Genomic DNA, 25,180 nt, shown 5'->3' on the forward strand with positions numbered 1-25,180 from the left:
CACATCCTTCCAATAATTTGGTGACCAGAACTGTACACAATGCTCCAGGAGCCGTCTTACCAGTGTCTTGTACAGCTGAAGCATGACCCTATGGCTCTGAAACTCAATCCCTCTACCAATAAATGCCAACACACCATATACCTTCTTAACAACCCCATCAACCTGAGTTTTATGCACCTGGACACCAAGATCTCTGTTCATCTACACTGCCGAGAATTGTACCATTAGCCCAATACTCTGCATTCCTGTTACTTCTTCCGCAGTGAACTACCTCACTTTTCCACATTAAACTCCATTTGCCACTTCTCAGCCCAGCTCTACATCTTATCTATGTCCCTCTGTAACCCAAAACATCCTCTGGCATTATCCACAACTCTGCCTACCTTGTGTCATCCACAAACCTACCCTTCTATGCCCACGTCCAGTTCATTTATAAAAATGACAAACAGCAGCAGCGCCAAAAACAAAACCTTGCAGCACACCACTGGTAACGGAACTCTAGGATGAACATTTTGCATCAACCAACACCTTGTCTTTTTACAGCTAACCACAGTAGCTGCTCCTTGAATAAACTCCACATTTCAGCTGTGTCTATCCCCTGCAATTTCCTTCCCCATCCTATGCATCCTAAATCTTGCCTAATTGCATCATAATTGCCTTTTCCCCAGTTATACCACTTTCTCTAATAGTATAGACCGATCCGTGCCCATTGCTATTGTAAATGTAACTGACGTATGGTCACTATCACCAAAGTACAAACTTACCTCCAAATCTAACACTGACCAAGTTCATTCCCCAGTAGCATTGACACTTGGTCTGTCCACGTATGGTGTCAGAAAACCCTCCTGCACACACTGAACAAAAACTAACCCATCAAAAGTACTCGAACTATAGTATTCTCAGTAAATATTGGGGAAGTTAAAGTCCCCCATAACTACCCTGTTACTCCTGCTCCTATCAAGAGCCATCTTTGCTATCCTTTCCCCTACATCCCTTGAACAATTTGGAGACCTTTAGAAAACTCCCAACAGGGTGACCTCTTCTTCCTGGTTTCTAACCTCAGTACAAACAAACACAAACACACAAACAAACTCAGTGAATGAGTCCTCAAACGTTATCTCAGCTGCTTGTAATTCCACCGTTTGTTAACAATGCCACACACCCCCCTCCCCACCCACTTTTACCACCTTCTGTTCTACTGAAACATCCAAATCCCAGAAGCTGCAACAACCCATTTCTGTCCCTCGAGCAATGTCTGAAATGGCCACAACATCGAAAACCCAGGCATCAACCCATGCTGCAAGTTCACCCACCTTATTTCAGATGCTTCTAGCATTGAAGTACACATTTCAAACCAACATCCTGATTGCCAGTGCCCTCACAACCTTGTAAACCTATCCCTGACCTCACTATTCTCAACCTCTTGTACACTGGAACCATAATCCAGGTTGCCATGCCCCTGCTGCATTAGTTTAAAACACCCCTGAAAGAACATTAGCAAATTTCCCCTCAGGATATCAGTATCCCTCAGATTCAGGTGAAGACAATCCTGTTTGTAGAAGTCCCACCTTCCCAAAAACAATTCCAATTATCCAAGAATCCGAAACCCTCTCTCCTGCACCAACCCTGCAGTCATGTGTCCAGCTCCACACTCTCCCTGTTCCTTGCTTCACTAGCACATGGCACGGGCAACAAACCAGAGATAATAATTCTTTGTTCTAGCTCCAAGATTCCATTCTCACTTGCTGAATTTCTGCCTTAGATCCCCATCTTTCTTCCTACTTATGTTGTTGGTGCCTAGGTGGACCACAACTTGGGGCTGCTCCCCCTCAAGGATCTCAAAAACACTATCAGAGACATCACAAACCCTGGCACCTGGGAGGCAACACACCAAGCACGAGTCTCTCTCGTTCCAACGAAACCTCTGATCTCTCCTCCCATCTGCGGAGTTCCCAATGACTAAATCTCTGCTCCTCTTCCTTTCCCTCTGAGCAATAGGGACAGACCTGTGCCTCATTGCTTACCCATGGTACCACCACCACTGTATCCAAAACAGTATGCTTGTTGTTGAGGGGAACCACCACAGGAGATCCTTGCACCGCCTGCCAGTTCCCTTTCCTATCACTGATGGTAACCCATCACCTTCTTCACATGGCTGTCGAGTAGCTACCTCCCTGTAACTCTTTTCAATAACCACCTCCACCTCCCAAATGATCCAAAATTTATCCAGCTCCAACTCCAATTCCCTAACAGTTCGAGGAGCTGGGGTTTGGTGCACTTCCCACAAATCAAGTCAGCAGGGACACTGGAGGTGACCCTTACCTCCCACAATATTGCAGGAGGAACATTCAACTGCCCTAACCTCTATTTCCACTATCCTAAATTCCCAAATAGATCACTGGAAAAAGAAAATGAAACATGAAAGAAAACACTTGTCACCTTACCGACCAACGCACAAAACTTTTGTTTTTGGTTGCAGGAGGCAGATGGGCGAGAGACACTGACTAGTGTTTCAGGTAAAGCAAGGTATGTCCAAAAGTGGCAGTAACAAAAGTTATATTACTAGGTATTCCGTAATATAAATTACCTCTCTCCTGTGGTAGATGTGCGATGCAGCAACTTCAATATCATCATGGCACGCTCGTAAACCTAGCCGTGCCTCCTGGGCTGTGAAACCAAGACACATCAGTTGCATCACCTTTGTATCATCCACAGAAAGCTTTCCCAATAATGTTTCCGCCTGAAACAAAGTTAATACGGTTAAAAATGAGGAGGAGGATTTATTGTAGAGAAAAGTGTAAACTGACACTTAAATTCTTACATTGCAACTCAATTCTTCTTTTAAGAAATTACAATTCGAAATGATGTACAAGAACAGCGATTTTGGGATATATGTGCACAAATCATGGAAGGTAGCATGGAGCATTGCGAAGGTGAGAGAACAGAAACATAGTATAGAGGAAGCTATGACAGGTCTTTAGCAAAACAAAAGTAAGAGAGAGTTGCATATGGCTAGTTTGAGAGATCAGAATATAGGAAGGTTGTGAAAGCTTTAGGAATGATGTACATTGGTGAAAGAGTCAAAACCAGAGGACACCAACGGTAAAGGGAGGCAAATGTAATTATTCTTGGAGGGTATTAGTCAATTAAAGATTTAAAAAAACAAAAAAAAACTGCAGGACCATGGGGAGAGAAATTGAGAGGGCATGGAGCAGAACTCATTGAACTATATTTGTAGAGAACTGATACAGAAGTGATTCCTTTGGGTTGTAATTATTCTTATGATTTTAGTCCTATAATCCCTTGGAATAGAACATAGAACATTACAGCGCAGTAATGTTCAGCCCTCGATTGTGCATCGCCCGGTCATACTAATCTGAAGCTCATGCCACCTACACAATTCCAAGTAAGTTCATATGCCTGTCCAGTGAATAATTTCTATTTGTTTGTTTGCATAATGTTGACATCAAGAAAAATCAAGTGGAAAACAAAAACTTGTGTTTTGCTGCCAAATAAAAGCAAACATTATTGCAGAATTAGGTGGAACTGAAAGTGATCTTAAAATAAAGTTAAAGTTAATGACTACAAAACAGAAGAAGAAGATGGAGATAAAGGCCTGCACCTCATTCAGATGATTTTTAGTCTGATCCAGCTTTCCTTTATGGTACAATACCACTCCCTGAAGAAGCTTGAGCCGCAAATATAGCACCTGCTCATTGGCAGTATTACCCTATGAGATGTAAATGAGCAAACAAAATAAAAACTAGCTTAGACAACACATCAGAATACAAGTCATGGCAAAAACAACTAAAATACATAGGTGCATAAATAAACAAACATACTGAAAATTCCACAACTTTTTGTTCTAATAATTGTTTGGAAATACCTCCAAGATGGTAGTGATAGCATGGCAGTGACTTCACTTAAGGTTTAAGTAATGATTTTAAAAAAAAAGGTAAAAATCAGAATTTGCAACAAAGTTAAATGTAGTCTTGGAGAGATTACTGCTACTTTCAGGCTGTGTATGGACATTGCAAATTTAGTGCTGATTTAGAGTTAAGAATATCTTAAGAAAAGCATTGATGCGACCAAGCAAAATCAAATATCAAAAACCATGAAACATCAACCTTCAGGTTGTAGAGTCGCTCCAGGTTCTCGCCATAGCAGTTATTCAGCCTGGTCTGGGCTCGTTTTAATCTCTCTTCTGCATCACGAAGGCAGTCGAGTTGTTCCAATTGAAGGTAACACCACACTATTTCCAGTTGTAGGACCGCATGGTTATCTACAATGTTCAGAAGTTCAGACCCACATTTCCTGGAATACAAATTCCATCAATATCCTCATTTAAATCACAAAATATTTATAGTTGACAATTAATCACTTCGAAGCTCCAGAAAGTGACATACAAATGAGCAAATAAAACAATTCTCAAATCCAATTTGTTTACCCACAAAACTTAAAAAACTTTATTCCCATTGAGATTAAAATCTGAATTTTTGACTCCAATTTGAAGTAGGTAGTCAGAGAACACAGTAAAGTTGCAACAATATAGCTGTTTAAGTTAACAAAATGCTATCAAATCAAACAATAAAAAAAGGTGAAACTAATTTTGCAACAAAAACTTTGTCCCATCCTAGGAGAGTTTGAGGTCTTATCAAATCTCTTATGGACGGTGGAGGAAAATAGAAGGGAATAGGAAAGAGGATCTCTTTAGCTTGGCTATTAAAATCACAGAAGACACATCAATGTTCAGCAATACAAAGGGCAATAGCACTATTTTCTTCCTTCATGAGAATCTCGGTCAACAAATATATTTTCATTAAACAAACAATTTAAGTTATAAACAGTGTTAAACGAATAAAATCAGGATACTGAATTACGAATAGCAGGATAAGACTAAGTCAGAAGTTCCACGACACCAGGTTTAGTGTCACAGGTTTATTTGAAAATCACAAGCTTTCAGAGCAGTGCCCCTTCATCAAGCCCTATCCAACAATTCCACATCAAGAATAAGACTAAAGCCTAGATCTTATGCAATGATGTGCTTAATTCAAACAGTTTCATTGAAATGCAATTTTTACTTGAGCTAGTTAACTGCAACCCTGATTGGGAACTATAATGCTCCAGAGAATCTCCTTGGTGCCTTGTAGATGGAATAGTGTAGTTTAGTTGCATTAGCCAAGGAGGATTACAGGAATAGAGTGGGGGGGTGGGGGAAGAGAAGACACGGGGGTGGGGGGGGGGGGGGGGGGGGTGGGAGGGGAAATACGGCTCTGCGTGTTGATTTGGACTTTTTCGGCCAAATGGCCACTTCCTACACTTTGAGGATTCTATTCAAAAAACATTTACGAGGATGTTGCCAGAGTTGGAGGGTTTCAGTTATAGGGAGAGACTGAATCAGGTGGGGATATTTTCCCTGGAGCATCAGAGGCTGAAGGCTGACCTTATTAAAAAGATGTATATGAAATTAAGAGCAACATGGATTGGGTGAATAACCAAGGTCTTTTCCTCAGAACTAGAAGACAGTCCCTTTTTAAAATCTTTTCTCTCACCTTAAACCCAGGGGGCAACTTTTTCACACGGATGACCAGAAGGGACGAAAAGACGAAAAGGCTGGTATAATTACAATATTTAAGATGTAAATGATATAAATAAGAAGGGTTTAAGAGGGATATGGGCCAAATGCTGACAAGGGTGAGAAGATCATTTTAAAAGATATCTGGTCGGCATGGATGAGTTGAAGAATGAAGAATGGGCAAGAAATGCTGGTCTAGCTAACAAATTTCCCTTGAACAAATAAAAAAAATTCCAATAGGGAAAATTAATCAGTGATTTGCAGAACAGAACTTCAGTTTCATGACTGAAATGTTTGAATCTGAAAACGGGAATCTATGACGAAATAAATATGCAATCATTAGAAAAAGTACAGAAACTCTTGCAACAGCAAACTAACTAAAAGTCAAATTCTGGAAGGTACAGCATATACAGTGCAAGTAGGAAAAACTTCTATAATATGCCATAGCAAAAATTAATGTTGAGAGTTTTATTAACCACAGCACATTTTAATGATAAATACAATATTGTAATAAAAAAGCATTACCCAAATTCTTCATCAGAATCCAACAGATACAACAATGCTGAAGCATAATCTTTCTTCTTCATAAATGCTCTGCCTTTTTCATGTAGTGTCATAGCTAACAATAGTGCCTAGGAAGCAATGAAACTGAAATTTAATTAAAAAGCTTAATAGAAACTCGAGTTGGGCATATTGCCATTAACAGCCTGACAAGAAATTGGTCAAATCTGTGTGTGTTCTCAAAAATGAGTTTTGGGGGGTGGGGGGGGGCACTGGCAGGGGGAAAACCAAAAATGACTAAACACTTAGTTGAAGTTAAATGCTTTTAGTGTCTTACAGGTGGAGTAGAGTAAGGTGCAAATTCAAGAAACTGAAGGCATGGTCACCATGCAAAATTCTGACTTGCAATTATATAGGTATGACAATCTTAAATATCTCAAAAGAATACCATCACCATCCCCAAAAGAAGCACCAGCAGCAGCAATGTCATGTGGCATTAACACAATGCCAACTGAGATAGATTTCAAACAGGTCTAGCATCTCAAGTCTGGATATACATGAGGTGGTGTGGGCCATCATCATAAGCTGAATTCTACTTTGGTCAGAGTATGGAGTACAGGAGTTGGGAGGTCAGGTTACAGCTGTACAGGACATTGGTTAGGTCACTGTTAGAATATTGGTGTGCAATTTTGGTCTCCTTCCTATCAGGATGATGTTGTTGTGAAACTTGATAGGGTTCAAAAAGATGTAGTCAGGGTTGGAGGATTTGACTATAGGGAGAGGCTGAATAGACAGGGGGGGGGGCTGTCTATAATAATATATATATAAAAAAAACCGAAGGAGCAACTTTTTCATGCAGAGGGTGGTGCATGTATGGAATGAGCTGCCAGAGGAAGTGGTGGAGGCTGGTACAATTGCAACATTTAAGATGGGTATGTGAATAGAAATGGTTTGAATGGAGATGGGCCATGTGCTGGCAGGTGGGACTAGATTGGGTTGGGATATCTGGTCTAACTCGTCCATGCCAACCAAAGTGTCTGTTTCCATGATGGATATCTATGACTCAAACCCTGTCCAATCTTCCATTACCATCATGTAAGGGGCTCAGCCAATATTCAAAGAGTGCAGAAGGACATGCCAAGCACAGCATCCCAAACATAAGATGCCAATCTAGTGAAGCTGTACAACTGGACTACATAAAAAACAGATGACAGAACAAACTCAGCAATCCACAACCAACTAGATCAGATTGGAGCTCTGCTGTCCTTTCAAATCCAGTCACAAATAATGGTGGACAATTAAAAGTAACTAGAAGTAATGGACCCTCAAATATCAGGAGCCCAGCATATCCATGCTAAACATTAGGCTGAAGCATGTGCAATATAGTCAGCCAGAGATGCAGATGGACAATCCAATTCAGCCTCCTCTGCAAGTCCACAGTATTGCAAGTCCTGAGCTAATTAAATTCACTGATTAAAAAAAAACAGCTGGAGACACTAGATACTGCAAAGGCAATGAGCCCTGATAATATTCCAGCAGTGGTTCTGAAGACAGACAAGATAATCAGACAATATTCCAGCAATGGTTTTGAGACATACAAGATGATCAGAGGATTAGATAGGGTGGACAGTGAAAGTCTTTTTCCTAGGATGATGACGTCAGCGTGTACGAGAGGGCATAACTACAAATTGAGAGGTGATAGATTTAAGACAGATGTCAGAGGCAGGTTCTTTATGAAGAGTGGTCAGAGCGTGGAATGCCCTACCTGCTAATGTAGTCAACTCAGCCATATTAGGGAGATTTAAACAATCCTTAAATAAGCACATGGATGATTTTGGAATAGCGTAGGAGACGAGCTGAGGATAGTTCACAGGTCAGCACAACATCGAGGGCCGAAGGGCCTATTCTGCGCTGTATTGCTCTATGTTCTAAGACTTACCATGCCCTTCGACAAGCTGATGCAGTATTAATACAACTATGGAAAATTATTAGGTACATCCTACACATAAAATACAAGACAAATCCAATCCAGGGCCAATTACCATTACATCAGTCTACTCTCAAATCATTAGTAGTAAAAAAAAAGGTAATGAAAGGTGTTATCAATAATGCTATCAAGCAGCACGTGCTCACTGACACCCAGCTTGGGTTCTGCCAGGGCCACTCCTGACTTCATTATTTCCTTGGTTTAAAACAGGGACTAAAAAAAAAGAAACTCCAGAGGTAAGGGGAGAGTGACTGCCCTTGACATTAAGGCAGCATTAGACTAAACGTAGCATCAAGGAGTCCTGACAAAACTGCAATCAAAAGGGAAAAAAAAAGAGGAAAATCTCCACTGGTTGAAGTCATCCCTAGAAAGATGGTTGTGGTTTTTAAAGAGTTCAGTCATTTCAGCTGCTGGGTAGTTATACAGTTATTCTTCTGTGTCCTAGGCGCACCCGTCTTGAAGCTGCTGCTTTGATGACTTTCCCTTCTTCGTAAGGCCAGAAGTGGGAATATTTGCACAATATTCAACGGATTTCATAACTTAAGATACTGAAACAATCCATATCCAAAAATCAGCAAAGACCTGGGAATATCCAGGTTTGAGCTGACAAGTAACAATCATGCTACACAAATGGCAGGCAATGACCATCTCAAACAAGAATGAATTTAATCATTGCTCCATACCATTAACATTGAAATCTCCACTATCAACATCCTTAGGGCAATAGTCAACTAGGAATTGAATTAAACCAATCACAGAAATACTGTAGCTTTAAAAGGGTAAGTCAGAGGCTAAACTAGAAGACTGTATTATGTTCTTAAAAATTGCTTCATTACATGCAAATCACTTACCTTTTTTTCTGCAGCAGGGATAGGGATTGGCCGCCCTTTCTGATCTGCGATTTCTAAGTATGGAACATTACTGAGATCTGTATTTTCACCTAGAAGAGAAAAATGTTTCATTTATTCCAAACACCCACTCAAAACAAAGTCTACAAATTAAAAGTGTTCAAGTTAATAAAGAATAATGAAATATCACATGGTCAACTTGAGTCCACACCCCTTCTATGTAATCCAAGGATATTGGCAAATTTTCAGCAACAGGTTTCACCTACCACCTTTAAGAGCACATGAAGGATTGCTATATGTCATCATCGTTCCTCGCTGAAGTCAGCACATGCACAAATTGTTCCCATGCTGTTGAAAACTTTAGATATTTCAAACGTTGCTAGGAAAGGCAAGCAAAATAATGGTTGCTCTTCCTTCTCACAAAACACTTTTCCCCCCTCCCTCCCATACCACCCCCCTCAAACATCCAACTGATTCACTTACTAAATCTACTGAAAATTATTACAGACAGAATATTGAAGGGGTTAGTAGCAAGGCAAGAGAATTTCAGGACATGATATAAATCACACATGACTCAGACTGTAATTAATTACTGGTTCCATAAACATAAGAGGGATAAGAAATTTTATCCCAAATTATTAAGAAAAATAAGATAAGCTTACCATGCTGAGCTAAGATTTCAGCACCCTTTCTGGTCCTAGATATTTTGGCTTTCCTCTCATCCTGTTCTTTCATCTCCTCTTGATAATTTATCTCCTGTTCTTTTGCTTCTTCTTCAGTCAGAGTTATTTGCATAACCATAATTAATGAATTATTTTTTACATTCTGTTCAGCAAGCGATCGATCTGAAAAAAATATGATGAGACTTTTGCCATGAAAAATTCAAATTTGTGTATTGTGACATTGCATTTCTATAAATTTATTGGAATGGTAGGGACCCAGTTCGTTACTGAACAGAGTAGGTTTGTTTTAGTTTAGAAATATCACCATATATTAAGCATGTAAATACATTAAATTCTAATTGTCAAACCTACAAAGTAATTGAACCAGAAGTGGAATTCTGTGATTCAGTTGTGTTTTGATGTGATATGAAGAGTAAGCAACATTAAAAGATTTTGGAAAATTGTCCATTGCTACTTAGATTAGCAACAGTGACAAAACAATGAAAATGATTTCCTATAGGACACCACAATTACTAAGGTAATTATCTATTGGTGGGAACAGGACATTCACAATAAAGGAAAGGTCTCACTTGTGGATTAGAACCCAGACAGTGATTAATGTGGGGAAGTCACTCGAAGGACTGGAGGTTAATACAGATCTTCTTTGCAGACTTATTATTAGAATGGAACAATACTATTATTATTGCAATCCACTTACCCATTTTAAGAACCTTGGAGTTCATTATGAGTTTAACATGTTGTTCATTCATTCCAGTCAATTTTGCAATTCTGTGCAGGAATGAAAGTATGATTATGGAGATGCAATTCTCAAAAAAGGCATAACTACAAAAGACTATAGTCCAACTTCTATTGCTTATATCAGTGTGAAGAAATGAAAGGTATGCATCATGTGAGCAAAGTAGGCATTTTAAAGACATCTGGGTCTCTTTGGTATTTAGATAGTTTTGCCTTGCTACCCTCAGTTTCTAAAAAGTTATTTTATTTCAGCATGCTGCCATTTCCCAGCACAGACAAAATATAAATTGCATAAAGTAAACCAATGTTAGCATACAAGCCATTAATCAAAGCCTGCATTTTGTTTTGTAAAGCTTTAACATTTGTAGCAGCAATACAATACAGGCTTTGATAGCAATGTCCAATTCCAGAGAATAGATTTTTTTCTATTACATTTTATTTTGAAATGAAATTTTATTTTAAAAAGTAGATACAAATAACATTTGCTAATAAGTGCATATGGAAGAAATCACATTTGTTTTATAATGCACCAATCTTAAACTGATAATTATAACCATCTTCCAAAGAATTCTTCGCAGCTCAAACAGGTACAGGACTTACTCAGCTCTTAGATCTTTGGCTGAAATGTTTAGTTTCGTTGTCAACTTAGTTTTCTCTTTTCTTTTTGTCTGCAATATTAAAAACAATATAGTTTTCAAACTGCATTCACTCGATATATTCTAAATCATATTAATAAACCATATTTTAAGTTTTGAAGAGAACAGCCAGCAATGATAAAAAGTCAGTTTTTATCTAGTTGCTAAAGACTGCATGATTTGGAGATGCGGGTGTTGGACTGCAGTGTACAAAGTTAAAAATCATAACACCAGGTTATAGTCCAACAGGGTTATTTGGAAACACTAGTTTTCGGAGGGATGCTCCACAACCATCTGAAGGAGCACCCCCCTGAAAGCTAGTGCTTCCAAATACACCGGTTGGACTATAACCTGGTGTTGTGTGACTTTAAAATCAAACTCTACAAGTACCCTGCACAAAGTAAAAGTTATTTGAACAAGGATCTGGAGTTTCTGTTAAAAAAAGGTTCTTCAATAAAAAAAGGTAAATAATTGTAGCAAATGTTATTTTTGACTTGGAAGGAAAAAGTGTCACTCAGATACAAACGGAGTTTCAGATCAGAGTTCATTAAATGGTTGCACCATTACAAATGAAACAAAAAGTCACTTACATGACTGGTATAATTGATACGGATTGTCGCAAGTCCAGTGTCCTCAAATGTCTTTTTTGCATTCAAGCCTTGCAGTGAATTACACCTCAAATTTTCAAGAACATTTTCCACCATACTCAAATCAATGCACAACTGTAATGCATATTTCTCACCAAGAATCTGATTGGAAAAAGGAGATTATTTTAAAGAATCACTTTTATTCTTGACAAAGTTAAATACTCGTGCCAACAATTCATGAGATTATACAAGCAAGTATTGATTAGTAACAAACAAGTAAACACTGAAAAAATTCAGCGAGTCCAGCAGCTTCTGTGGTGACAGAAACAGTCACCATTTTTTAAAAGCTTAGTCTTAACTGTTTCTGTCCAAAGAAGCTGCCAGACTTGTTGAATTTCTCCAGCATTCAGTTTGTTTCAGATTTCCAGCTAATGCAGAATTGCACTTATATTCAAGTGTAGACTAGTGATTAACAAAGCCTATCTACCAGGCAAGCAACAAACCCTTGGTATTCATCACCAGAATGATAGCACTGAATACTACCTTTAAAATTGGTTATTATTGCTAAATAGCAGAACCAAATCACTTTGAATCTATTCTGTAAATCACATGGCCCAAAAGCTGTAAACAAAAATAAGTGGATATTCACTGAATCAAATAATGTTTTTAATGCAATCCATTTTCTCTACATCAAGTAAAGTGCTTTTTTTAAAAAAAATAGCCAGAATTGAAATAACTATAGTAAAAAAGAAAGTAAGTATGGGAAATCCCAGTTTACCCACAAGACATGGGTTCAAGCATCTGGTTGCAGAAATGTATTTATTGCATTGGTAATGAAATTTAATTTTTAAATGTGACTGTTTTTGATCTCTAGGATCTTACAGCACAAAGAAGCAATTCAACTGTCTATCTACTTTGTCCAATTCCCTGCCCTATCCCTATAACTAAGAATAACAATTTTCCGAATTTTGAATGTTTTTAATATTTACAGAATTTGGTTCAACCACTCTTGCAGACAGTGTATTCCAGATCTTAAATAAATAAGTGATAAAAAATTATTAAACAAGATCCTTACCAATAGTCCATGCTTACCTGTGTCTCATTGCAGTTATTAAAGTATAGTAAAGCAATGTTTGTCAGGGTAGGTTATTCCGGGTGAAAGCTTAAAAAACGATGTTCAGGTTGAGAATTAAAAAGTACATACATATATATAAAAAAAAACCCCTGAAAGTTCATGATTATAGATGCAGCTGGTTAATTGGTTTTAATTTTGTTTTATAAAACAAAATCAGCTGCAGGATGTTATTTTAGTTTCACTTAACATTCAACCACTCTAGGATTTTTCACTATAATGGCGATGAGGTTGTTGCAAAACAAGTAGCAGGTAGACATCACCACCAGAAAAATTATTTGAAACTCTCTTCTCCCTAGAATTTGCAGAATGGATCCATGAGTTAGGGTTAAGTTCTTGCCAATAATACTTTGCAAATGCTCCTAGCGTTAAGGTTGATGTAAAAGGGATATCAGTTCTTTAAATAAAATTTATAGATTAATTTTCTTATTTTCAGATGATTTTAATGGTTAGACAAAGCTTTAAAACATGGGCAAATAATCCATTGATATTTTCATCTGTAACCACTTCATAATTTTCCAACAAATACACATATGTCCTTCAATGATCATTTTAAAATATTTTATTTTATCTGTTTCTATCAACTTGATCCCATACTAGAATGCTTTCTGAAAACATTTACAGCATGAAGTTCACACTGCAAGAGAGAGATAGAGTGTTTGCGCTGCTGTTTTAGACTGTTTTCTCTTTGCAGATATAGGGCCAGTGTTAAGATAACAATTGTATCTTCAAACAAAAAATGCGCAAACACCTTTACAGCCAGACATTGCTAACAGTAGAAACACCTCAAAGACAGTATATTCCATGGACAGCTTGTCGTTTAGTGAGAAGTGCCGTTTCCCTCGCAAAAGAAATCCGACATTGCTGGTTACGACATATTTGCATGTGCAAAATGTTTCTTACTAGTACAGCAATTTATGTTCCATACTTTTAGCTCTGGTGAAGCATCTTTATTTTCGGCTGTGTAAGGAGGCTCCCAAAGTTTGATCTTTTCGTTCTCCAGTAGTGACCTAACTTGGTCCTGAACCACATTCTCTGGTGGGCCGTCAGTTGCCATTCTAAAAGAAAATTTCAAAATAAAATCCCAGTTAATATATTGTATTGCAACTTGACAACCAACATTTCGAACAAACATTCTATTACTATTAATGAACCTGCCCTGTAGTTAGTGATTAAACTCAATAAAAGCCCATTTCATGATTGTGATACAATGCAATCTAGGAATTAGGTACAACAGGAAGCTAGCAAGCAATTAAACTGGTTCCTCTCATACAATTCAGGATTTCTGTAATTCCACACTAAACATACTGAAAACAGAGGAGGAGGGGGGAAATAAAGCTAACTGGCTCAAGATTAACATCACTCAAGGAATCTATTTTAAATTTCAAAAATACTTTTTGTAAAAAGTATATTACATTAATATGTAAAAAGTATACACACATGAAGAACGCAATTCGGTTTTTTACAAAAGGGAAAAAAAAAATCACGAGTTTGATTCAATCCAAACAAACAATCCAGAGGCATCTTACTTATACAAGACTACACACTTGAGACACTGGGAAGGTTTGATAACTGAATGGACCCCCATTTAACTTTAGCAGAAAGATCTCATACAGCAGCTGCCCCACGCTTTAGTGCATCATTCAGCATGTAGTCCTGGACCTTGGAATGTGCCAGTCTGCAACAGCTGGTCAGGGCCAGCCCCTTACTCTAGAAGGCTGACAAGATTTTCCAGGCAGACCACTCTTTCGCCGAGTTAGTGATCCTTCAGGTGCAGTCGATGTGTCTGTGTGTCCCGGGAAACAGACCGTAGAGCACAGAGTGCTGCGTCATGGAGCTGCTTGGGACAAATCTTGACAAAAGTCACTATCTTTCTCCAGACTTCCTTTGCAAAGGCACATTCCAGAGGGAGATATGAGACATTCTCATCTCACCTGCAGCCACTGAGAGGGCAGCATGCGGTGGCACAGTCAGACCGGGCATACAAGGATCTCACAGGTACTGCCCCTCTCACCATCAGCTAAATGACTTCTTGGTGCTTGGTGGAAGGTTCTGGTGATGAGATATTCTGCTAAAATGACTGTCTGCTTCGGGAACCACGTGACAGGGTCCATCCCTCCTTTCCCTGCAAGGATGCTACATGCTGACTGCTTCCTGATGGAATTGTAGTCATAGGTATTTTTCTTCGCAAATTTCTCCACAAAGGATAGGTGATATGGAACAGTCCAACTACTTTGAGTAGTGGGCATGCGTGCAAACCCGTACTGAAGTTGAGCAAACCACTCCATTTAGTCAGATTCAAGCAAGAAGCCCTTGAATAGATCAAGAGTTATTGCAAGTGAAATCCAGAGTACCAGATGATGCACAAGCTACTACAGTACTACTCTGCCAGAAGATCTTATGAGAAAGAGAATGCTGGGGCTGTGACAGGATTTACAAAAAAAAAACAGGTCAATCAGCGACATATTAAAAAAAAAGGGGCTCCATTACAAACCCAAAGCAGAGGCGCTTTCCATCAAATGAGATATACAATTGGAAAAAAATGGATTGTGTTTCCAGGAAATTATATGATTAAGGAAGCATTTGACAAAAAGTCAGTGTATCAGGGCAAAACTGAAAAAATGCCTATCAGCATATCTGTTATCTCACTTAACATAGCACAAGCTCATATCTATGACATGTGAATAAATCAAAACAGGATATTACAATCCTGTAAGTACCTTCATAAATATCTGTTTCTGCTGATGCTGGAGCCAGTGCCCCAGGAAGTGTGACAAAAATTATGACCCTTTAAACCCAAGCAGTTTGCAACAACTATTGAGAGACCCTCGGTGAACATCATGTTGCCCCTGTCAGACTGCAGAGGCTAGTTAAATGATTATACCCCAAAACCCAGTGTGGTTTCAGAATGGAAGATCTATAATGGATATATAATATCTTAACCAGCTGCAAGAGAAATGCCATGAGGAAAAAGGAGACTACTACATATTAAGTCTCACCAACACATTTGGCCATGTGAGCAGAATCTGTCTATTTAAAATCACTGGATAAAGATAGATGCCTGCTGAAGCTGGTCAATGTCACCCACTTCTTCCAATGACATGATGGACAATGTCAGCTAAGAGTCCAACAGCTAAACCCTTCAAAGTGGATAGAAAAAAAATTTTAAACTGGCACGACATTCTTCTCTTTGCTTTTGCTCGCTTTCAGGTTACCTAGATGTCAATTCATATCAGAATTGAAAGAAAGAACTTTTTTAAAAAATATGCATGGAATGTGGGAGTCATTGGCTATGCCAGCATTTAATACTCATCCCTAAATGGTCCAGTGGCAGAGGGGAATCAACAATATTGGTGTCAGGAGTCACATATAGGCCAAAACAGCTAGGACATAGATGTCCCCTCCTTAGAAAAGCAAGTTAGTGAATGAAATGGTTTATTTTTTAAAAAATGACAACTATGTCAATTGTCATTAAGCTCACTTTGCAATTTCAGACTTTGAATTCAATACAAACACACCTGGTGATGTGGATTTGAAATTTCACCATGAACATTAGCCTGGAAGCTCTAGATTACTAGTCCATTGATATTCCTAATACACCACCCTATCTTCCTTTCATCCTAGTTTTGGATCTCAGGGGAAAAGGAAAGAAAAGAGGAGGAGTGCCAAATCCTTGGAGTTGCTCTACACCAATGATGGCACACAAACATGCCAAAATATGGTACTGTGACAAAGAAAAAAGTTTAGTTTGCTCATGACCAGTCCAGAGCTTCGCCAGACCAATATCAGCTTTGCCAACATGATAATGTTGTTCATAGCTGTTAACTGTGTAGCCTCCATGTGAAATTATCACTCGTTACTAAAATCAATGAAGTGCAAAGCTTGTAGCTACTATATTCAAGCTGAGTAAGAATGTGGAATGGAACTCATCTGACAGAATATGAAGCTGCAAATTTATCAATCTTGTCCTCACTACAAAGACCTGGACAGTGTTTGACGGTAGGAAAACCAGAACTATTTCCACCTTCATCTCAAATATCCTCAGCATCTGGTAGGACTAGGTTACTAACCCAAAGGAGCAGAAGTGTGGCAATTCCATCAGCATTCAAGTAACATTTGCACCACACAAATATTAGCAATTACCATCTCCAATGATAGAATCTAACCACTGCCATTTGACATTGAATGACATTACCACTACTGAAAATCCCACTATTCAAATCGGAGGTTTACCATTGACCATAAAATAAACTGAACTCGCCATAAATATATAGTGACGACAAGAGCACATCAGAAGCAAGGATTACTATGAGTAAACTTTCCTCCCATCTCCCCAAAACTGTCCATCAACTACAAGCCAGGCATGCGATGGAATATTGCCCACTTTCCTAGATAAGTGCAGCGCTAACAACACTCAAAACTCAACACTATCCAGGACAAGACAGCCCATTTTCTTTGGCACTACACCACAAACATCCACTCCCTCCACCACAAACACAGAGTAGCAGTGTGTACCATCTGCAAGCTGCACTGCAGAAATTGCCAAATATCCTTTGACAACAGCACAACTACCAGAAGGACAAGGGCAGAAAATACATGGGAACACCACCACCTGCAAAGTTCCCCTCCAAGCCACTTACCATCTGGACTAGGAAATATATTACTGTTCTTTCACTTTTGTTCAGTCAAAGTCTTGGAATTGCTTCCTGAACGACATTGGGATCTACCTATACCCTTGTGTCGCAGTTTAAGACAGACAGATCATTACCATCTTCTCAAGGGCAACTAGGGACAATGCCCATGATACCCACATTCTACAAGTCATTTAAAAAAAAGACACATTGGTCAGCCAAAGACAGTTTGGTCAGATTCATTGAACATATAGTAGCTGTTTTTCTAAAGACCTTCTGTATATACATCTAAGCTTCCACTGCAAAGGTCTCTGCAAGTATAATGAAGATGGTGGGTATGGGCACAGACAGCATTGATATCTGGAGGCTGACTGAAATAAGGGAATTGGAAGAGGTAAGCAGAAACAATACTCAATTGACACAGACACAAAAAACGTGCATCTTCTCATCCCAGTCTTCACCTGCAGCAAATGTGGGAAGAGACTGCCTTGCCAAGGGTCGCTCTGAGTCAAACCACATGATGTTTTTTTAAAAAAGACATTAGTGAATCAAAAGGCATTTTACTCATACGTGAAGAATAAGAGAACGATCAGGGAGAAGGTAGGGCCGATCAGGGAACTTGTGTGTGGAGTCTGAGCAGATGGGGGAAGCACTAAATGAGTTTTTAATCTGCGCTTCGATTTTCACTAAAAGGAAAGGGACCTTGTTGTGAATGAAAACTTTGAAGAGCTAGGATATAGGTTTGACCAGATCAAGATTGAAGTTGATATGCTGGAAATTTTGGAAAACATTAAGATTGATAGTCCCCAGGGCCAGACCAGATTTCTCCTAGGCTGCTCCGGGAAGTGAGAAAAGAGGTTGCTAAGCCGCTGGCGAAGATCTTTGCCTCCTCACTCTCCACGGGAGTTATACTGGAGGATCGGAAGGAGGTGAATGTTATTTCTCTTTTCAAGAAGGGTCATAGGGAAATCCCTAGCAATTACACACCAGTCATTCTTATGTCTGTGGTCAGCAAAGTCGTGGGAAGAATTCTGAGTGATAGGATTTCTGACTATTTGGCAAAGCATTGTGTGATTAAAGGCAGTCAGCGTGGATTTGAGGGGGGCAGGTCATGCCTCACAAATCTTATTGAGTTCTTTGAGGAGGTGACAAGACAGGTCGATGAAGGTAGAGCAGTGGATGTGGTGTATATGGGTTCAGCAAGGCATTTGATAAGGCTCCCCATGGTAGGCTCATTCAGAAGGTCAGGAAGCATGGGATACAGGGAGATTTGGCTATCTGGATTCAGAATTGGTTGGCTGACAGAAGGCAGAGAGTGGTTTTAGATGGAAAGTATTCTGCCTGGAGGTCAGTGTTGAGTGGGGTCCCACAGGGCTCTGTTCTTGGGCCTCTGCTCTTTGTAGGTTTTATAATTGATGAGGAAGTCGAGGGATGGGTTAGTACATTTGCACAGGACACAAAGGTTGGAGGTGCCGTCGATAGTGTCAAGGGCTATTGCAGGCTGCAGTGCGACAGACTGGATGCAGAGCTGGGCTGAGAAATGGCAGATGGAGTTCAACCTTGATAAATGTGAAGTGATGCATTTTGGAAGGTTGAACTTGAATGCTGAATATTGCATTAAAGACAGGCTTCTTGGCTGTGTGGAGGAACAGAGGGATCTGGACCTGCAGTTATGTAGATCCCTCAAAGTTGCCACCCAAGCGGATAGGTTTGTTAAGAAAGCATATGGTGTTTTGGCTTTCATTAACAGGGGACAGAGCAGTGAGGTTTTGCTACAGCGCTACAAGTCCCTGGTGAGGCTACACTTGGAATATCGTGTGCAGTTCTGGTTGCCCTACTATAAGAAAGATACAGAGGCTTTGGAGAGGGTGCAAAGAAGGTTTACCAGGATGCTGCCTGTACTGGAGGTCTTGCCTTATGCTGAGTGGTTGAATAACCTCGGAGAAGGGTGGGGGGGGAAGAAAGGGAACGGTTAGAACGGAAAGGGGCTGGTTGAGGTATAAAATGACAGGAAATGGATAGAGTCAACAGCCAGAGACTTTTCCCCAGGGCAGGACTGACTGGTACAAGGGGTCATAGTTTTAAGATAGTAGGAGGAGAAGGGCTCTTTACGCAAAAGCGTTGTGAATGCATGAAATGCGTTGCCAGCAGTGATGGTGGAAGCAGAGTCATTAGGGAAATTCAAGCAACTGCTGGACATGCACTTGGATAGCAGTGAGTTGAGGGATGCGTAGGTTAAGTTATTTTGCACAACATCATGGGCCAAAGGCCCTGTTCTGTGCTGTAATTTTCTATGTTCTACAGAAAGCTGCCTTCTTGAACCAATGCCCTTGCTGGCTGGTGAGGAAGTTAATATAGTGAAGTCGATGCAGTCCATCCTGTGGATGATACACATTGCTGTTACTGTGCATTGATGGTAGAGTGAGTTCAAGTTGAATTGTGTGTATTTGGTGTCAATTAAGTGGGCTACTTGGTCCTAGGTAGCATCGAGATTGATTGCTGTTGGAGTTGTGCTCCAGACAAGTGGGGAGCAATTACTTGCACTTGGAGGAGTCAGACGAGAGTTGATCAGATTTCTAGCCTCTAACCTGCTCTAAAATCAGTGAGTACATGGGGCTAATACAGTTCATTTTCTGATCAATGATATGGACAATGGATGACTCAGATTGTGAAGCCACTGGGGAAGTGGATAGATTCTCTTTTGTTAGAGACAGGTGCTGCTTGACATTTGTGGTACATTGACTACATATTAGCTTCAGTATGAACATTGTCCATTTCCACCTTCAATATCTGAGCACTCTTTAGTACTGAGCACTTTTGATGTTCGCACAAATGTCACCTTCTGAAGAACAGAACACTGTTGCAGCTGAAGGTGCTCAGGCCTAAGATACTACCAAGGAACCCCTGTAGTGAAGTATAGGAACAGAGATAATTAATCTCCAGAAACCTCAACCATGCCGAATGTGGTCCAAAACAGCAAAAGAGCTTTCCCCAATTCTCACATTCCACTTTTTGGCATGGCTACTTGGTGACATATTCAAATCAAATGTTGCCTCGATGTCAAATGCTATCACACTCACATTCAGTTCACTCTGTCCACATAATGCTACACTGGCATTAGTAGCGGAGGTAGAATTGAATATGTTAGTGAGCAGGTTACAGACTGAAAGTGCAGGTGTCAGTTCAACAATGTTGTTGAATCATCTCCAACTTGCTACAGTCAAGACTAAAGAAAATGTGGTGCTGGAAATGCACAGCAGGTCAGGCAGCATCAGAGGATCAGGAGAGTTGACATTTTGGGCAAAAGCCCTTCTTCAGGAATCATTCAGAAACTAATTTCCAGCATCTGCAGTCCTCACTTTCTCCACAATCAAGACTAACCTAATGGGGCTATAATTGGCCTGAATCCATTTGGTCTTTGTGAAATTACGCATGTTGCAGATGCTAGTGTTGTAGTATAGTGGAATAGTTTGACTTGTAATTGGTGCAATTAGTTCTGGAGCATAGCATTTCAGTATAACTGCGAGAACTTTGCCAGCACCAACAAACTTCACAACATGCAGCAGCTTCGGATCATGGTTGGAGAAAAACTGTTCTCTGATCAGGACACTAAGCTGATGACCCACTTAGCAAATCTGGATGAAGGTGAGAGCTAAACACTGTTCAACATAGCATAAACCACTGTCTTGAGATGGAAGGCTATGACTGACACGCTATGACTGACACTTAGCACTGCTGCCTCACAGTGCCAGGATCCCAGGTTCAATTCCAGCCTTGGGTGATTGCGCAAACTCCACACACATTCTCCTTGTGTCTGCGTGGGTTTCCTCCGGGTACTCGGGTTTCCTCCCATAGTCCAAAGATGTGCAGGCCAGGTGAATTGGCCATGCTAAATTACCCCACAGTGTTAGGCACATTAGTCAGAGGGAAATGGGTCTGGACGGGTTACTCTTCGGAGGGTCAGTGTGAACTTGTTGGGAAAAAGGGCCTGTTTCCACACTGTACAGATTCTGATCTGATCTAAAGTAGCATTCAAGGAAAAACTACCTTACGGTGGTCAGTATTAGGATTTTCACTGATAGGTCCCACCACCAAGGAAATGATAGACAGGCAGTGGTCTCAATAAGGAACTTTATGCAGTCTGCCATACCACATAAAAGCATGGGCCACATTAGTATATCACCATTCTTCATTAGTTCAAGCTTTTTAAGAATGGGGGAGGGGATAAAAAGAGGAGAATCAGCCAGCAAATGGGTTGAGCCAAAGTGACTGTAGTTTACATTGCTCAGTGAGTTTCCAGTTGGTCACAAAAGTTCACTTTAGGAACACATTAGGAGCAGGGGTAGGCAGTTCGACTCTTTGAGCCCACTCTGCCGTGCAACATAATCATGGTCAATCTTAGCTCAGTCTCAACTCCACTCTCCTGCATGCTCCCCATTGCCCTTTATCATGTTTCTGACAAAACAAAACAGATCTATTTCTTTACAGTCAGAATCTGGACAACAGAGAGACAGGCCCTTTGGCCCATGCTAACCAAGATGTCCATCCACACTAATCCCATTCCTCTGCACTTAGCCCATATCCTTCTCATCCTTTCCTATCCATGTATTTGTCCAAATGCCTTTTAAAAAATGTTAATGCATCCACTCAACCACTTCAACTGGTAGCTCATTCCATGTGTGTACCATCCTCTGCATACCACCTACTTGCCTGGTGGATTGCAGCACCAAGAATACTCAAGAATTCAACACCATCTAAAAGATGGACTACAGGTACTCACCAAGTTTTTTTTAACAGCACCTTCTAAATATGCAACTGTGACAAGTTGGACAAAGGAAGTATAAACATGGGAACTTCAACACCTGCAAATTCCTTTCCATGTCATTCACCATACTGACTTGGAATCATGTTGACATTTCTTCACTGTCAGTGCGTCAAAATCCTGGAACACTCTCCCCAACACGACATGTACTGTAGCAATTAAGACTGCAGTTCAATACAATTGCTTGAGGATCAGCAGTAAATGTTAGCCTTACTTGTGATAGCTATAACTCCTCGTAAAGCAAAAACTAGTCCAGTTTACATAAATGCATGAAATAAATATCTATTTAACAAATCACTTTGTCCAACTCTACTTCCACGCTACATAAATCAGAAACATATCATACAGAATAATAAAGCTGGAGACGTAATTAGTTATACAAGTGGTATTTATTTACTGAAAAGTTATAAAAACTGATCTAAAACAGATCCATACAGTCATTCTTTCTTGAAACTGCTACTTGATTCTGCCTGCACTGCACTCTGGGGCAGTGAGTTCCACAGATTTACAACCTTCCGATTCCTCATTTCCATTTGAAACCTACCTACTCTCACTCCATATCTATGACCTCATGTTTGAGACCATCCAACAAGGGGGAAAAACATTTTTCAATGTTCACCTTATCAATCGCATTTAGCATTTTATATATCTCAATCAGATCCTTGTAAGCCTTCCTGTTCATATACCATCTAGCTGCCTTTTAAAATGTTTAATTGGACCAGCCTCTACCACTTCCTCTGGCAGCTCATTCCATACATGAATCACCCTCTACACGGATAAGTTGTCCCTTAGGTCTCTTAAAATCTTTCCCCTCACCTTAAATTTTTGCCCTCTAGTTTTGAACTCCCCCACCCTGGAGAAACCACCTTGTCTAATTTACCCTATCCATGCCCCTCCAGATTTTATAAACTTTTATAAAGGTCATCTCTTAGACTCCAACACTCCAGAGAAAATAGCCTCTCTGCCTATTCAGCCTATCCCTATAGCTCAAACCCTCCAACACTGGCAACAGCTTTGTAAAATCTTTTCCGATCCTTTCAGGTTCCACAGCATACAGCAAAGAGGCCAGAATGACACAGTATTCCAAAGGTGGCTTACCTCCTCCTTTCTGATTGATGCTAGCAACTTCCCCACTACAGAGGTCAAACTAGGTGGCCTACAGTTTCACTTTTTGCTTTTTTTGAATAAGGTTGTTACATTAGCATATTTTCAATCTACAACCACCATTCCAGAAATCAGGGAATTTTGGAATATCATAACTAATACATCCATCATCTCCGTTGCCACCTCATTTAATACCCTAGGATGTGGGCCATCAGGCCCTGAGGCCTTATATGCCTTTAATTTCAACAGTTCTCCCTAATCACACTAACTTCATCAAATTCCTGTATTTTTGGGAAGAAATCTTCCACTATGGAAAAAAAAAAGACAAAATATTGGTTTAGTGCCTGTGCTACCTTTGAGTTTCCCCATTATTACCTCACCATTCTCATGCTCTAAAAGGGCCAACACTTGCTTTTTAAGAAGCTTTTGGTGTCAGTGCTTATGTTTTCTGCTAGTTTCCCCTTAAATTGTTCATCTTAGCTCATCTGAATTTGTTTTTAGTAAGCCTTTGCTAACGTTTAAAATTCTCCCAATCCTCCAGAGTGCCACTAACTTTTGCAGTATTCTATGCCCCAGTTTTGCCTTTACGTTATCTTTGACTTCCTTGTTAAGCCATGAATGATTTTTCATCTTACAAATCCTCTTCCTCTCGGGGATATATTTTAATCAGAAGGCATTTAGTATCTGCCAAAGCATCTGCCACTGTTCAACTGTCCTGCCCAGTCCAATTGGCCCAATTCCTTTCAAGCCTGTAAAATTATCTTTGCCCAGCACTAAAACTCTCATATGCAACTCTGTCTTCACTCTTTCAATCAGAATTTGTAACCTTAGCATATTGCAATCACTCTTTATAAGAGAATCCTTAAAATCAATGCTATTTACCAATCCTTCCTCAGTCTAATACCAAAATCTAAAGTAACCAGTTCTCTGGTTGACTCCATGATATGTTGCTCTGAGAAACAATTCCTCATACACTCTATGAACCTTTCTCAGAGGCTACCCTTGCCAAGTTGATTAATCAAACCAATATGGATGATCAAATCACCCAAAATTACCATTGTGCCCTTCTCACAAGCCGTTATTTCCTGGTTTAAAGGGTTTCAACATTTTGGTGCCTAGCGCCAATATCTTTTCTTAATATACCCTATAATCCTTAACCAGTAAAACAATTTCAATTTCTGCTCCTTCTTTCAGAATACTGAATACCTTAGACAGCTAACTCCCAGTTCTGATCTTCCTGGAACCACATTTCAGTAATCCCCACTAGGTAATACCCATGTGTCTATTTCTACCATCAGCTCATCAACTTTATGCTGAATTCTGTCTTTCCCTTTTAATATTTTTTTCGTGCACTGATCTTTCCACACTCTCCACTCTTGAGTTTGAGATAACATTCAGCCTCATCTCTATCATTTATAGTAGTCCTGGCTGTTATTTTCCAATTTTTAACAAAAAATGAAAAGTACTCAGGACTTGACAGTTGCTGAAAAAGACATTTTACTAAGGCTTTGATTCTTGCACACATCAGGACATTTTAAGAATACTAATTCAGCAGGAAAACCAAAATTTATACTGCAGGTTGGTTTTCCCCTTGGCTTTGTATGCTTGAAATGTCTTGATGAGTACAACACAAAAAGCTTAAACAAGATGTGACTTTTTAAAGCAATTCTCAGTTTTCTACTGTGAAACAACTCATTTTTTTTCCTTTAGATCAACTTTTACAGTTAAAACTATAATTGCATACATGTCATGAAAACAAAAACTACCCAATAAGGCAATGTACAAGACCAGCCTTTTGTGTTGTACTTTCGATATCTAAAGTTGGGGATTTCCAACGAAAAAGCATGAGATCATAGCACAGGATGTTGAACAAAGTCCATGCAATAAAATAATTCACTTCACCCAGAGTTCCAGAATACACTCACAAAACTGTTCTAATC

General features: G+C 39.7%; 1 protein-coding gene across 3 annotated transcripts in view; it reads right to left on the reverse strand.

Moving 5' to 3' along the window:
• LOC132815851 (NEDD8 ultimate buster 1-like) overlaps nucleotides 1-25,180 on the reverse strand; it is a 41,426-nt gene that overhangs the window by 10,675 nt on the left and 5,571 nt on the right. For all 3 annotated transcript variants that reach the window (XM_060825161.1, XM_060825162.1, XM_060825160.1), the window contains exons 2-11: nucleotides 13,612-13,741; nucleotides 11,555-11,713; nucleotides 10,930-10,997; nucleotides 10,292-10,362; nucleotides 9,574-9,756; nucleotides 8,915-9,003; nucleotides 6,101-6,207; nucleotides 4,128-4,314; nucleotides 3,623-3,730; nucleotides 2,588-2,740 (exon numbers count right to left, since the gene is read on the reverse strand). In XM_060825161.1, coding sequence (XP_060681144.1) covers nucleotides 2,588-2,740; nucleotides 3,623-3,730; nucleotides 4,128-4,314; nucleotides 6,101-6,207; nucleotides 8,915-9,003; nucleotides 9,574-9,756; nucleotides 10,292-10,362; nucleotides 10,930-10,997; nucleotides 11,555-11,713; nucleotides 13,612-13,740 — 1,254 coding nt within the window. In that variant the 5' untranslated portion in view covers nucleotide 13,741. The remainder of the gene's footprint in view (nucleotides 1-2,587; nucleotides 2,741-3,622; nucleotides 3,731-4,127; nucleotides 4,315-6,100; nucleotides 6,208-8,914; nucleotides 9,004-9,573; nucleotides 9,757-10,291; nucleotides 10,363-10,929; nucleotides 10,998-11,554; nucleotides 11,714-13,611; nucleotides 13,742-25,180) is intronic.

The sequence above is a fragment of the Hemiscyllium ocellatum genome, chromosome 5, assembly GCF_020745735.1.
Source record: "Hemiscyllium ocellatum isolate sHemOce1 chromosome 5, sHemOce1.pat.X.cur, whole genome shotgun sequence".
In the NCBI taxonomy this organism is placed as follows: domain Eukaryota; kingdom Metazoa; phylum Chordata; class Chondrichthyes; order Orectolobiformes; family Hemiscylliidae; genus Hemiscyllium; species Hemiscyllium ocellatum.